Source organism: Triticum aestivum, chromosome 5D, assembly GCF_018294505.1.
Source record: "Triticum aestivum cultivar Chinese Spring chromosome 5D, IWGSC CS RefSeq v2.1, whole genome shotgun sequence".
Lineage (NCBI taxonomy): Eukaryota > Viridiplantae > Streptophyta > Magnoliopsida > Poales > Poaceae > Triticum > Triticum aestivum.
In genome coordinates this window covers 43,576,619-43,591,380 of record NC_057808.1, presented here as the reverse complement: position 1 = coordinate 43,591,380, position 14,762 = coordinate 43,576,619, and the positions used below count along the sequence as shown (strand labels likewise).

The 14,762-nt window shown below is 47.2% G+C and overlaps 1 protein-coding gene across 1 annotated transcript; it reads right to left on the bottom strand.

Moving 5' to 3' along the window:
- Positions 1–10,230: 10,230 nt before the first annotated feature.
- On the bottom strand, positions 10,231–11,574 carry LOC123120210 (phospholipase A1-Igamma1, chloroplastic-like). The gene has a single exon (XM_044540203.1). The coding sequence runs from the start codon at positions 11,572–11,574 to the stop codon at positions 10,231–10,233; it is 1,344 nt and encodes a 447-aa protein (XP_044396138.1).
- Between the last annotated feature and the right edge of the window lie 3,188 nt (positions 11,575–14,762).

The following is a 14,762-nucleotide window of genomic DNA, read 5'->3' as shown; positions in this document are numbered from 1 at the left end:
TTAGGAGAATGATGTGATGGACAGGACCCAATCCTAAGCATAGCATAAAAGATCGTGTAGTTTCGTTTGCTAGAGCTTTTCCAATGTCAAGTATCTTTTCCTTAGACCATGAGATCGTGCAACTCCCGGACCGTAGGAGTGCTTTGGGTGTGCCAAACGTCACAAGTAACTGGGTGACTATAAAGGTGCACTATGGGTATCTCCGAAAGTGTCTGTTGGGTTGGCACGGATCGAGACTGGGATTTGTCACTCCGTGTGACGGAGAGGTATCTCTGGGCCCACTCGGTAATGCATCATCATAATGAGCTCTATGTGACTAAGGCGTTAGTCACGGGATCATGCATTGCGGTACGAGTAAAGAGACTTGCCGGTAACGAGATTGAACAAGGTATTGGGATACCGACGATCGAATCTCGGGCAAGTAACATACCGATTGACAAAGGGAATTGTATACGGGATTGATTGAATCCTCGACACCGTGGTTCATCCGATGAGATCATCGTGGAACATGTGGGAGCCAACATGGGTATCCAGATCCCGCTGTTGGTTATTGACCGGAGAGGCGTCTCGGTCATGTCTGCATGTCTCCCGAACCCGTAGGGTCTACACACTTAAGGTTCGGTGACGCTAGGGTTGTAGAGATATGTGTATGCGGAAACCCGAAAGTTGTTCGGAGTCCCGGATGAGATCCCGGACGTCACGAGGAGTTCCGGAATGGTCCGGAGGTGAAGAATTATATATAGGAAGTCAAGTTTCGGCCACCGGGAAAGTTTCGGGGGTTACCGGTATTGTACCGGGACCACCGGAAGGGTCCCGGGGGTCCATCGGGTGGGGCCACCTATCCCGGAGGGCCCCATGGGCTGAAGTGGGAAGGGAACCAGCCCCTAGTGGGCTGGGCGCCCCCCATGGGCCTCCCCCCATGCGCCTAGGGTTGGGAACCCTAGGGTGGGGGGCTTCCCACTTGCCTTGGGGGGCAAGGCACCCCCCTTGGCCGCCGCCCCCCACCCTAGATGGGTTTGGCCGGCGCCCCCCTCCCAAGGGGGCCTATATAAAGGGGGGGGAGGGAGGGCAGCAACATCTCAGCCTTGGGCGCCTCCCTCCTCCCCTGCAACACCTCCCTCTCTCGTATAAGCTCGGCGAAGCCCTGCCGGCATCCCGCTACATCCACCACCACGCCGTCGTGCTGCTGGATCTCCATCAACCTCTCCTCCCCCCTTGCTGGATCAAGAAGGAGGAGACGTCGCTGCACCGTACGTGTGTTGAACGCGGAGGTGCCGTCCGTTCGGCACTCGGTCATCGGTGATTTGGATCACGGCGAGTACGACTCCGTCATCCACGTTCATTGGAACGCTTCCGCTCGCGATCTACAAGGGTATATAGATGCACTCCTTTCCCCTCGTTGCTAGTATACTCCATAGATGCATCTTGGTGAGCGTAGGAAAATTTTAAAATTATGCTACGATTCCCAACAGTGGCATCATGAGCCAGGCCTATGCGTAGTTACTATGCACGAGTAGAACACAAAGCAGTTGTGGGCGTTGAGTTTGCCAATTCTTCTTGCCGCTACTAGTCTTTTCTTGTTTCGGCGGCATTGTAGGATGAAGCGGCCCGGACCGACCTTACACGTACGCTTACGTGAGACAGGTTCCACCGATTGACATGCACTAGTTGCATAAGGTGGCTAGCGGGTGTCTGTCTCTCCTACTTTAGTCGGAACGGATTCGATGAAAAGGGTCCTTATGAAGGGTAAATAGAAATTGGCAAATCACGTTGTGGTCATACGTAGGTAAGAAACGTTCTTGCTAGAAACCTACAAACCACGTAAAAACTTGCAACAACAATTAGAGGACGTCTAACTTGTTTTTGCAGCATGTGTTATGTGATGTGATATGGCCAGAAGATGTGATGAATGATATATGTGATGTATGAGATTGATCATATTCTTGTAATAGGAATCACGACTTGCATGTCGATGAGTATGACAACCGGCAGGAGCCATAGGAGTTGTCTTTATTATTTTGCATGACCTGCGTGTCATTGAATAACGCCATGTAAATTACTTTACTTTGTTGCTAAACGCGTTAGCCATAGAAGTAGAAGTAATCGTTGGCGTGACGACTTCATGAAGACACAATGATGGAGATCATGATGATGGAGATCATGGTGTCATGCCGGTGACGAAGATGATCATGGTGCCCCGAAGATGGAGATCAAAGGAGCATAATGATATTGGCCATATCATGTCACTATTTGATTGCATGTGATGTTTATCATGTTTTTGCATCTTATTTGCTTAGAACGACGGTAGTAAGTAAGATGATCCCTTATAATAATTTCAAGAAAGTGTTCACCCTAACTGTGCACCGTTGCGAAGGTTCGTTGTTTCGAAGCACCACGTGATGATCGGGTGTGATAGATTCTAACGTTCGAATACAACGGGTGTTGACGAGCCTAGCATGTACAGACATGGCCTCGAAACACACGCAATACACTTAGGTTGACTTGACGAGCCTAGCATGTACAGACATGGCCTCGGAACACGGAGGACCGAAAGGTCGAGCATGAGTCGTATAGAAGATACGATCAACATGGAGATGTTCACCGATCTTGACTAGTCCGTCTCACGTGATGATCGGACACGGCCTAGTTAACTCGGATCATGTTTCACTTAGATGACTAGAGGGATGTCTATCTGAGTGGGAGTTCATTAAATAATTGATTATGAACTTATTATCATGAACTTAGTCTAAAATCTTTACACTATGTCTTGTAGATCAAATGGCCAACGTTGTCCTCAATTTCAACGCGTTCCTAGAGAAAACCAAGCTGAAAGATGATGGCAGCAACTATACGGACTGGGTCCGGAACCTGAGGATCATCCTCATAGTAGCCAAGAAAGATTATGTCCTAGAAGCACCGCTAGGTGAAGCACCAATCCCAGAAAACCAAGACGTTATGAACGCTTGGCAGCAGCGTGCTGATGATTACTCCCTCGTTCAGTGCGGCATGCTTTACAGCTTAGAACCGGGTCTCCAAAAGCGTTTTGAGAAACATGGAGCATATGAGATGTTCGAGGAGCTGAAATTGGTTTTCCAAGCTCATGCCCGGGTCGAGAGATATGATGTCTCCGACAAGTTCTTCAGCTGTAAAATGGAGGAGAATAGTTCTGTTAGTGAGCACATACTCAGAATGTCTGGGTTGCACAACCGCTTGTCTCAGCTGGGAGTTAATCTCCCGGATGACGCGGTCATTGACAGAATCCTCCAGTCGCTTCCACCAAGCTACAAGAGCTTTGTGATGAACTTCAATATGCAGGGGATGGAAAAGACCATTCCTGAGGTATATTCAATGCTGAAATCAGCTGAGGTAGAGATCAGAAAAGAACATCAAGTGTTGATGGTGAATAAAACCACTAAGTTCAAGAAGGGCAAGGGTAAGAAGAACTTCAAGAAGGACGGCAAGGGAGTTGCCGCGCCCGGTAAACCAGTTACTGGGAAGAAGTCAAAGAATGGACCCAAGCCCGAGACTGAGTGCTTTTATTGCAAGGGAAGTGGTCACTGGAAGCGGAACTGCCCCAAATACTTAGCGGACAAGAAGAAGGCCGGCAACACCAAAGGTATATGTGATATACATGTAATTGATGTGTACCTTACCAGTACTCGTAGTAGCTCCTGGGTATTTGATACCGGTGCGGTTGCTCATATTTGTAACTCAAAACAGGAACTACGGAATAAACGGAGACTGGCGAAGGACGAGGTGACGATGCGCGTCGGGAATGGTTCCAAGGTCGATGTGATCGCCGTCGGCACGCTACCTCTGCAACTACCCACGGGATTAGTTTTAAACCTCAATAATTGTTATTTAGTGCCAGCTTTGAGCATGAACATTGTATCTGGATCTCGTTTAATTCGAGATGGCTACTCATTTAAATCCGAGAATAATGGTTGTTCTATTTATTTGAGAGATATGTTTTATGGTCATGCCCCGCTGGTCAATGGTTTATTTTTGATGAATCTCGAACGTGATGTTACACATGTTCATAGTGTGAATACCAAAAGATGTAAAGTTGATAACGATAGTCCCACATACTTGTGGCACTGCCGCCTTGGTCACATTGGTGTCAAGCACATGAAGAAGCTCCATGCAGATGGACTTTTGGAGTCTCTTGATTATGAATCATTTGACACGTGCGAACCATGCCTCATGGGTAAGATGACCAAGACTCCGTTCTCCGGAACAATGGAGCGAGCAACCAACTTATTGGAAATCATACATACCGATGTGTGCGGTCCAATGAGTGTTGAGGCTCACGGAGGATATCTTTATGTTCTCACTCTCACTGATGACTTAAGTAGATATGGGTATGTCTACCTAATGAAACACAAGTCTGAAACCTTTGAAAAGTTCAAGGAATTTCAAAGTGAAGTTGAGAATCAACGTGACAGGAAAATAAAATTCTTACGATCAAATCGTGGTGGAGAATATTTAAGTCACGAGTTTGGTGCACACTTAAGGAAATATGGAATAGTTTCACAACTCACGCCGCCTGGAACACCTCAGAGAAATGGTGTGTCCGAACATCGTAATCGCACTCTATTGGATATGGTGCGATCTATGATGTCTCTTACCGATTTACCGCTCTCATTTTGGGGCTATGCTTTAGAGACTGCCGCATTCACTTTAAATAGGGCTCCGTCGAAATCCGTTGAGACGACACCGTATGAATTATGGTTTGGGAAGAAACCTAAGCTGTCGTTTCTAAAAGTTTGGGGATGCGATGCTTATGTCAAGAAACTTCAACCTGAAAAGCTCGAACCCAAGTCGGAAAAATGCGTCTTCATAGGATACCCTAAGGAAACTATTGGGTATACCTTCTACCTCAGATCCGAAGGCAAGATCTTCGTTGCCAAGAACGGGTCCTTTCTGGAGAAGGAGTTTCTCTCGAAAGAATTGAGTGGGAGGAAAGTGGAACTTGATGAGGTGATAGTCACCCCTTCCGAACCGGAAAGTAGCGCAGCGCAGGAAAATGTTCCTGTGGTGCCTACACCGACTGGGGAGGAAGTTAATGATGATGATCATGAAGCTTCGGATCAAGTTACTGAACTTCGTAGGTCCACAAGGACACGTTCCGCACCAGAGTGGTACGGCAACCCTGTCCTGGAAATCATGTTGTTAGACAACGGTGAACCTTCGAACTATGAAGAAGCGATGGCGGGCCCGGATTCCGACAAATGGCTAGAAGCCATGAAATCCGAGATAGAATCCATGTATGAAAACAAAGTATGGACTTTGACTGACTTGCCCGATGAGCGGCGAGCCATAGAAAACAAATGGATCTTTAAGAAGAAGACGGACGCGGATGGTAATGTGACCATCTACAAAGCTCGACTTGTCGCTAAGGGTTATCGACAAGTTCAAGGGGTTGACTACGATGAGACTTTCTCACCCGTAGCGAAGCTGAAGTCCGTCCGAATCATGTTAGCAATTGCCGCATACTATGATTATGAGATATGGCAGATGGACGTCAAAACGGCATTCCTTAACGGCTTCCTTAAGGAAGAGTTGTATATGATGCAGCCGGAAGGTTTTGTCGATCCTAAGAATGCTAACAAAGTATGCAAGCTCCAGCGCTCAATCTATGGGCTGGTGCAAGCATCTCGGAGTTGGAACATTCGCTTTGATGAGATGATCAAAGCGTTTGGGTTTACACAGACTTATGGAGAAGCCTGTGTTTACAAGAAAGTGAGTGGGAGCTCTGTAGCATTTCTCTTATTATATGTGGATGACATATTATTGATGGGAAATGATATAGAATTCTTGGAAAGTATAAAGGCCTATTTGAATAAGTGTTTTTCAATGAAGGACCTTGGAGAAGCTGCTTATATATTAGGCATCAAGATCTATAGAGATAGATCAAGACGCCTCATTGGTCTTTCACAGAGTACATACCTTGACAAGATATTGAAGAAGTTCAGTATGGATCAGTCCAAGAAGGGGTTCTTGCCTGTATTGCAAGGTGTGCAATTGAGCACGGCTCAATGCCCGACCACGGCAGAAGATATAGAAAAGATGAGTGTCATCCCCTATGCCTCGGCCATAGGGTCTATTATGTATGCCATGCTGTGTACCAGACCTGATGTAAACCTTGCCGTAAGTTTGGTAGGAAGGTACCAAAGTAATCCCGGCATGGAACACTGGACAGCGGTCAAGAATATCCTGAAGTACCTGAAGAGGACTAAGGATATGTTTCTCGTTTATGGAGGTGACGAAGAGCTCGTCGTAAAGGGTTACGTCGACGCTAGCTTCGACACAGATCTGGATGACTCGAAGTCACAGACCGGATACGTGTATATTTTGAATGGAGGAGCAGTAAGCTGGTGCAGTTGCAAGCAAAGCATCGTGGCGGGATCTACATGTGAAGCGGAGTACATGGCAGCCTCGGAGGCAGCAGGAAGCAGTCTGGATGAAGGAGTTCATTACCGACCTAGGGGTGATTCCCAATGCGTCGGGCCCGATGACTCTCTTCTGTGACAACACTGGAGCCATTGCCCTTGCGAAGGAGCCCAGGTTTCACAGGAAGACCAGGCATATCAAGCGTCGCTTCAACTCCATTCGTGAAAGTGTTCAAAATGGAGACATAGATATTTGTAAAGTACATACGGACCTGAATGTAGCAGATCCGTTGACTAAACCTCTCCCTAGGGCAAAACATGATCAACACCAGGACGCAACGGGTGTTCGATTCATCACAATGTAACTAGATTATTGACTCTAGTGCAAGTGGGAGACTGTTGGAAATATGCCCTAGAGGCAATAATAAATGGTTATTATTATATTTCTTTGTTCATGATAATTGTCTATTGTTCATGCTATAATTGTATTGTCCGGAAATCGTAATACATGTGTGAATGCATAGACCACAACGTGTCCCTAGTAAGCCTCTAGTTGACTAGCTCGTTGATCAACAGATAGGCATGGTTTCCTGACTATGGACATTGGATGTCATTGATAACGGGATCACATCATTAGGAGAATGATGTGATGGACAAGACCCAATCCTAAGCATAGCATAAAAGATCGTGTAGTTTCATTTGCTAGAGCTTTTCCAATGTCAAGTATCTTTTCCTTAGACCATGAGATCGTGCAACTCTCGGATACTGTAGGAGTGCTTTGGGTGTGCCAAACGTCACAACGTAACTGGGTGACTATAAAGGTGCACTACGGGTATCTCCGAAAGTGTCTGTTGGGTTGGCACGGATCGAGACTGGGATTTGTCACTCCATGTGACGGAGAGGTATCTCTGGGCCCACTCGGTAATGCATCATCATAATGAGCTCAATGTGACTAAGGCGTTAGTCACGGGATCATGCATTGCGGTACGAGTAAAGAGACTTGCCGGTAACGAGATTGAACAAGGTATTGGGATACCGACGATCGAATCTCGGGCAAGTAACATACCGATTGACAAAGGGAATTGCATACGGATTGATTGAATCCTCGACACCGTGGTTCATCCGATGAGATCATCGTGGAACATGTGGGAGCCAACATGGGTATCCAGATCCCGCTGTTGGTTATTGACCGGAGAGGCGTCTCGGTCATGTCTGCATGTCTCCCGAACCCGTAGGGTCTACACACTTAAGGTTCGGTGACGCTAGGGTTGTAGAGATATGTGTATGCGGAAACCCGAAAGTTGTTCGGAGTCCCGGATGAGATCCCGGACGTCACGAGAGGTTCCGGAATGGTCCGGAGGTGAAGAATTATATATAGGAAGTCAAGTTTCGGCCACCGGGAAAGTTTCGGGGGTTACCGGTATTGTACCGGGACCACCGGAAGGGTCCCGGGGGTCCACCGGGTGGGGCCACCTATCCCGGAGGGCCCCATGGGCTGAAGTGGGAAGGGAGCCAGCCCCTAGTGGGCTGGGCGCCCCCCCATGGGCCTTTCCCCCTGCGCCTAGGGTTGCAAACCCTAGGGTGGGGGGTTTCCCACTTGCCTTGGGGGGCAAGGAACCCCCCTGGCCGCGGCCCCTTGCCCTAGATGGGCTTTGGCCGCCGCCCCCCCTCCCAGGGGGCCTATATAAAGGGGGGGAGGGAGGGCAGCAACCTACAGCCTTGGGCGCCTCCCTCCTCCCCTGCAACCTCTCTCTCTCTCTCGTATAAGCTCGGCGAAGCCCTGCCGGCATCCCGCTACATCCACCACCACGCCGTCGTGCTACTGGATCTCCATCAACCTCTCCTCCCCCCTTGCTGGATCAAGAAGGAGGAGACGTCGCTGCACCGTACGTGTGTTGAACGCGGAGGTGCCGCCCGTTCGGCACTCGGTCATCGGTGATTTGGATCACGGCGAGTACGACTCCGTCATCCACGTTCATTGGAACGCTTCCGCTCGCGATCTACAAGGGTATGTAGATGCACTCCTTTCCCCTCGTTGCTAGTATACTCCATAGATGCATCTTGGTGAGCGTAGGAAAATTTTAAAATTATGCTACGATTCCCAACACTTCCCTCTTCTTGTCATTTTTCTTAGGCCTGCCTGGCATACTCACATAACCAAGTGCTTGTGGTCTAGGCTTGTCAGAGATATGACATCTTTCCTCTCCCTCATCTGGCTCCAAACAGTGATCATATATCTTCTTAAGCTTCTCAACTAAATAGCATTTGTGACCATGTGCTTCAATAATCAACTTTGGTTGCTATGTATCTCTTCAAGCAAATTTTTTATAGATGGCGCTCCAATGTACCTGCATTAGTTTTCTTTTCCTTTTTTCAAGTCCATGTTTATTTTTAGTTCTAATGTTATTTTACCATTTGAAAAAAGAAATGTAAGAAAGAATTACAACAACCATAAACTTAAAGAAAGTGTTGGTGCGTTTGAAAAATGCTGAACATGTTTTTGGAAAATATTTCACATGTATTAAAAATTATAACATGTTTTTGAAAAATGTTCATCATGCATTCAAATAATTGACAATTGTATTTAAAAAAACTGTTCAAGATGTTTTTAGAAAATGTTCGGCGTGTATTAAAAAATTTGTTGTGTAAAATTATCTTTACATTTCTACAAACATGGTTGAATGTGTTTTTACACATTTCTATAATTTAATATTGTTACGCAATAATTTTTAGTGCATGTTGAATAGTTTACAAAATATATTGTTACCAATATTTAGTAACTGGGCATTTTAGAAAAATAAGGAAGATATACAATGATTGTATTTGCTTGTGGTCCAGACGAAGATACATCAATTTATGCAATAATTTATAGAGGTTGAAGCATTTAAATCCACTTAAATTTTTCGATTTACCTCTTCAAAGTACACAATAATGAAAATAGAAAAAGATTTCAAATACACAATAATTGCATATTGATAATTATTGTACTTTTCATATGGGATAACTTATGTGTCATGAGACTAAACAGGAATTTGGAGAAAAATAAAAATAAAACAGGTAGGCAATGCATTAGAAAAATTGCAGAGCGATACGATGGAACTACATAGCTTTCAAGCTAAAAGAATTTTGCACAAAGCATAGTTCTGTCGGGTGGCCAAATTGTGCAGGTAGTTAACCAGGTGGCAGTTTCGAAACCCCTCCTCCAAGTTTTTTTTCATGTTATTATTTACATTGTATTTCAGGGTTTCGTACGTATTAAATAAAATATGAGGCTGGTTTCTGTGAAAAAATCCTTGCGTGTGGGGCACCCTGCGCCTCCCCTGCTCTTAGCCACTGACATGTGGGCCATGCCACGCGGCAGGGTGTACGTCCGAATAAGGAACGAGAAAGGAACGAGACACTGTATGTACACGGTCGGACAAGTTTAAGCACCAGTCTTTTGTAACTTTAGACACCAAAATGACTACACAGATAAGTTTAGCAACTCCGGTGTATTTAACTTGTAAAAAATAGGAGTACGGAACGAAGAAAAAAGTGACTTACACCAGAAAAAATAGTCATGCGACTTGTGAATACCCATAATTTTCACTTAAGCTGGATCTGGTGGCTTACGTTGTTATCTCTTAGGATTAATGTGAGGGCTAATGATAATTGTAACAATTTTGTTTTTTGTTGAACTGCAATTAAGAAACTTGCAAATGTACAACTTATCAACAAACTAAGCAAGCTGACACTGGGGCCCAGTGCCTGGGCGCACATGCAAAGACATGAAACGAAAGGAGTTCTGGGCATACTACTAGTGCATGAGTAATGCTACATGGCCAAATCATCTGACGCGTTAGTCCAGCTCCGACAGCGGCAGCACGTCGTTCGCGGGCATGTCGTCGCGCTCCCGCGCCGGCAGCACCCACCGGCCGGACCCGTCGCGTTCGAGCCCCTTGTTCGCCGTCTGGCACCACTTCTCCGGAATGCCCTCCGTGTCGCGCAGCATCGCCGAACGCTTGTTCACCAGCGCGACGTCACGCCGCGGCGCACCGTCCTCTCGCCGGAACGCGCCGGCGGCGCTCTCGTGGCCGTCCAGCAGGTGCAAGCACAGCTCCAGGTTGTGGGACCCCACCGGGTCGTGAGAGTCCTTGAGGTGCGGCGACTTGGAGACGTTCAGCGCGAGCTCGTGGCCGACGTGCACGTACTCGAACGCCTGCCGGAGTCCAGCCAGCGCCCACAGGCCGCCCAGCACCCCGGAGACGGAGGTCTCGAGCGCCGTCCGGGGGACGGTCGGCACGAGGTCGGTCTTGACGACGACGCGCAGGACGCTGACGTTGCGCGACGTGAGGCCGTCGCAGAAGGCCCTGTTGCCGACGCGCGGCGCGGAGAAGGTGACGGCGCGGACGGGGACGTCCGGGTGCGCGGCCGCGGCGTCCCTGGCGGAGAGCAGGGCCAGCGCGCCGCCGAGGCTGTGCCCTGTGAAGGTGACGTGGACCTCCTCGCCGCGCTTCCCGAAGTGGTCCACCAGCCGCTTGAGCTCGTCGGCGACCTGGTCACGTGCGCTGCGCGCGCCGTACTTGTTCCCGGCGTTGCTGGACGTGTACAAGGTATGGAACCCCTCGGCCACCATGGCGCCGTCGCCGTCGGCGGCGTGGAACGGCACGAGGCCCGTCCTCAGGTCCATGAACCACTCCTCCGCGGCCATCGTGCCGCGCCACACGACGACGACGTCCCGGTGCCCGACGCGGCTGGCCTCCTCGGCGCCGGCGACCGCGACGTACCCGGCCCAGTTGGCGTGGTCGTCCCAGGCGTCGGCGTGGAGCCGCGCCATGAGCCACCGGGGGATATCGACGTCGCAGGTTGTGTAGATGAACGCGGTGGCGACGTACCCGTGGCCGGCGAGCCCGAGGGCCGGGAGCATGCGACGGAGGCCGTGGAGGCAGGTGCCGCAGTTCTTGGACCAGTGGCGGCCGTCGAAGGCGTCGTAGGTGGCCTGCGCGAGGTCGCCGTACCTGAGTATCTCCGCGCGGAGGCCGGCGTCGAGCGGGTCGAGGAGCGCCGCATCCCACCCGCCGCCACGGGCGAGCTTAGCGTGAGGGTCGACCGGAGGCGGCAGCGAGGACGTCAGAGGCTGCACGGCAACAGCTATGGCAACAGAGATGACACTGAACTGGAGGAGGCGCTTGAAGATCGACATCTACGGGCAGAGCTCGCTCGCCGGCGCTCAAGATCGGCCGTGTTGAGTTGTATTGCATTCGCAGCTCTGCCTGTGCATGGTCGTGGTACGGAAGTAGATATAGGCATATACTAGGTGGCCAGTGGTGATCACCTACCGGCGGGGTGAGTCGTCGCTCGATCCACTTGGTCCCGAGTTCAACGGAACGACGGCCCAGAAAGAAGACGGCCGGCGATGAGAAGGTCACAAAAAATAATGGACGAAACGCAGAGGGGAAGCTTCCTATGGTTCGCACTCCTACGCCATGTAGCATCATACCACTTGGCATATTTGTTGTTTGGACAACGGTAACGCCCACACGTGTGGTGGGAACGAAACCCGCCCACACGCTAACACACAGACTGCGCCACGTCATCGTATGCATGCATGTGAGATTTTTTTTTGGATTTTCAGTTTTTTAAATGTTTTATCTCTTAAATGAAAAATCCGATTGAAGATCTGTTTTCACCATTAAATCCCTCGCGACAAGATCTTCGAAACTATATCTCATATCAATATAGTTTGACGATTTTTTTTGTTATAAGTTGCCATGTATATTGCACTTGAATTGACATGGTGTTTACACTGAAGTTGCCATGATATGTTTTAGCTATTTTTTTTTACATTTAAAAGTAAATTTTGACATCTATAAAATGAGAAATTAAGAAACTAGACTTGCCATGAACCATAAACTAAAATTGCCATGATACATGCACTTAAAATTGCCATGGTTCATATAAAAATTAATTTTCATGGTCAAAGTACTAGAGTTTCCATCATCAAAATACTAAAAATTGCCATGCTCTACAAACTGAAATTGCCACATGGCAACTTTACTTTAAGCACTGTGGCAACTATAGTGTAAACATCATGGCGACTTTTGAGGAAAAAAAATTCGTCGAAACATATCAACATGGGGTCTAGTTTTGAATATCTCGTCGAGACGGATTTAATGGTAAAAACGTATTTTTAATTCGATTTTTTAATTAGAAGATAAAACATTTTTAAGCCGAAAACCAAAAAGATTCCTGCTGATGTCATCTGTTCACATGTGGCAAAATGAGTGGTAATGGAGGCGTGTGAGCGATGTGCAAGATGGCACACGTGTGGGCGTTAAATTTTTCCTCGTTATTTTATTTACCAAGTTCAGCGACCAAGCTGCACGGTTTTCAAGTTTTTTTTGAGAATCATGATTTTCAAGTTCGGTGACAAACGGACAATCATGGGTGGATTACAGGGATCTTCACACTAATTAACCTCCCCCTCAACCCCCCCCCCCCCCCCCCCAATTTCACGGGGGTGGGCCTTGCTTCCCCCTTAATCTCCAATCGAACTATGCGAGCTAATCAGAGACCGTTGAATCCGCATTCATCAGCCCATGTGTCTAGCATTACTTGAACTCAATATACCTCTCTTTGGACATAGAGCATTACTGCTAGCACTAACTGTAAATTCTTTAAACCTCAATCCGTGAAAGATATAACTTACAGTCCATTAACATGAACGAGCAAAAAGAAGAAAGGCGCAGCTTCGCCGATGACCTCGCTGGTACAAAGGAGGAGAAACAATGTCGTTTTAAGATAAAGTGGTTGGTTCATGGAGAGGGGAACAAGCCTTCGTCGCCTACGACAATGTTAGTGCAATTGTCGTACCGTCGCCGAACTCTATGGCCAAGGGGGACCTCTTATCCTCATCCAGAATCAAAGGACGCCCACACATTGGTGAGCATAGGAAGAGCTTAACTCGAGAGTCAAATTGGATAGCATACGACTACTCAACAAATTAATGCGATGACGACATGGTGGTGTCGTCTCCGCGTAGATGAGTGATACCCACAAGTATAGGATGTACATTTGTCTTTTCAATGAGCGTTGAACACATTGAGGAGGGGGGATTGGTGTGTAGAAATAGCTTGGAATGAACTGCAATTGCTCAGACCGTATGAGTACTCTTTTGCTTGAGGCAGAGTTGCAAATAAATAAATAACGATCAAAGATATGCTAGCACTCAAGATCAACTCAATAACAAGCTAGAAAGTGCACTTAGGAAATACTCCCTCCGTAAAGAAATATATGAGTGTTTAGATCACTACTTTAATGAGTGAACTAAACACTCTTATATTTCTTTACAGAGGGAGTACAAGTGTTCTCGAGGGTGTAGGAATACATGTCTAATTAATGGATTTCATACTTGTTTGATTTCCATACATGATTCGTTTGCTTTTGCGTGGGTGGAGGCAAAGCTTATCATACCACGATACACATGTCTACAATTATATTTACCTCTACGATTATACCTCCAAAATAGCATACCCAACTTATATGGGAGATAATAAGGTAAAATCTAATCACAGTTTTATGTTCTAGGGTCCTCATCTTCCCCTTATGACATGAATGGAAGATTTGGAAAACAAACTCTTACCACTCCGGCCATCCCTCCTCAACTCTTCAAGATATAGTGCTCTCATCAAAGCCCAAATATGTTGTAATGACATACAAGTGATGTAACAATATCATTAGGAATTACAGCACAAGTGGTTAAAGCAACCTGTAATTAATTGCAAATTGATGAAGCGGGTCAATTAGGGTCCTCCCATGTTTCTGAGGACTACATGAACTATGCATAATCCACACACAAAATTATCAGCTAGGGCATAATGATTTTGTTCATGGTTTGAATAGACAAATATATAGCCCACCAATAAAACACATGTAAAGTATCAATCAATTAGTATAAAAGAAGCAACACTCTGAATGGGTATGGGTACAAAGATTGCACGACGCTGGTCAATGGAGTCGAGGGAGACGATTGTGTAGATGGCACTGACACTCCCTTCAGTGTCTTAGTGATGACAATAATAGTTACACCAAATGCCTCCCACCCCACCAACACAGAACTGGTGGAGGAGGAAGATTCCAGCCTTCCCATGAGGATCTTTCGTTCGAGCTTTGTCTCAAACATTGCGGTCAAAAATCAAGATATGTCATGAGAGTTGGGAGATCGTATTGTAAAAAATGGCATCCAAGGCAAACTCCTATGCGAGCTGCACAACATGGGCACCTCATGCCACCAACCCAAATGCTCCCATTAGCAACCCCCTTATCCTTCTAGGACACCACCTTGTGCCAGTATTTCATATTACTTTTATGTTTTTTGGAATATTTTGAAAC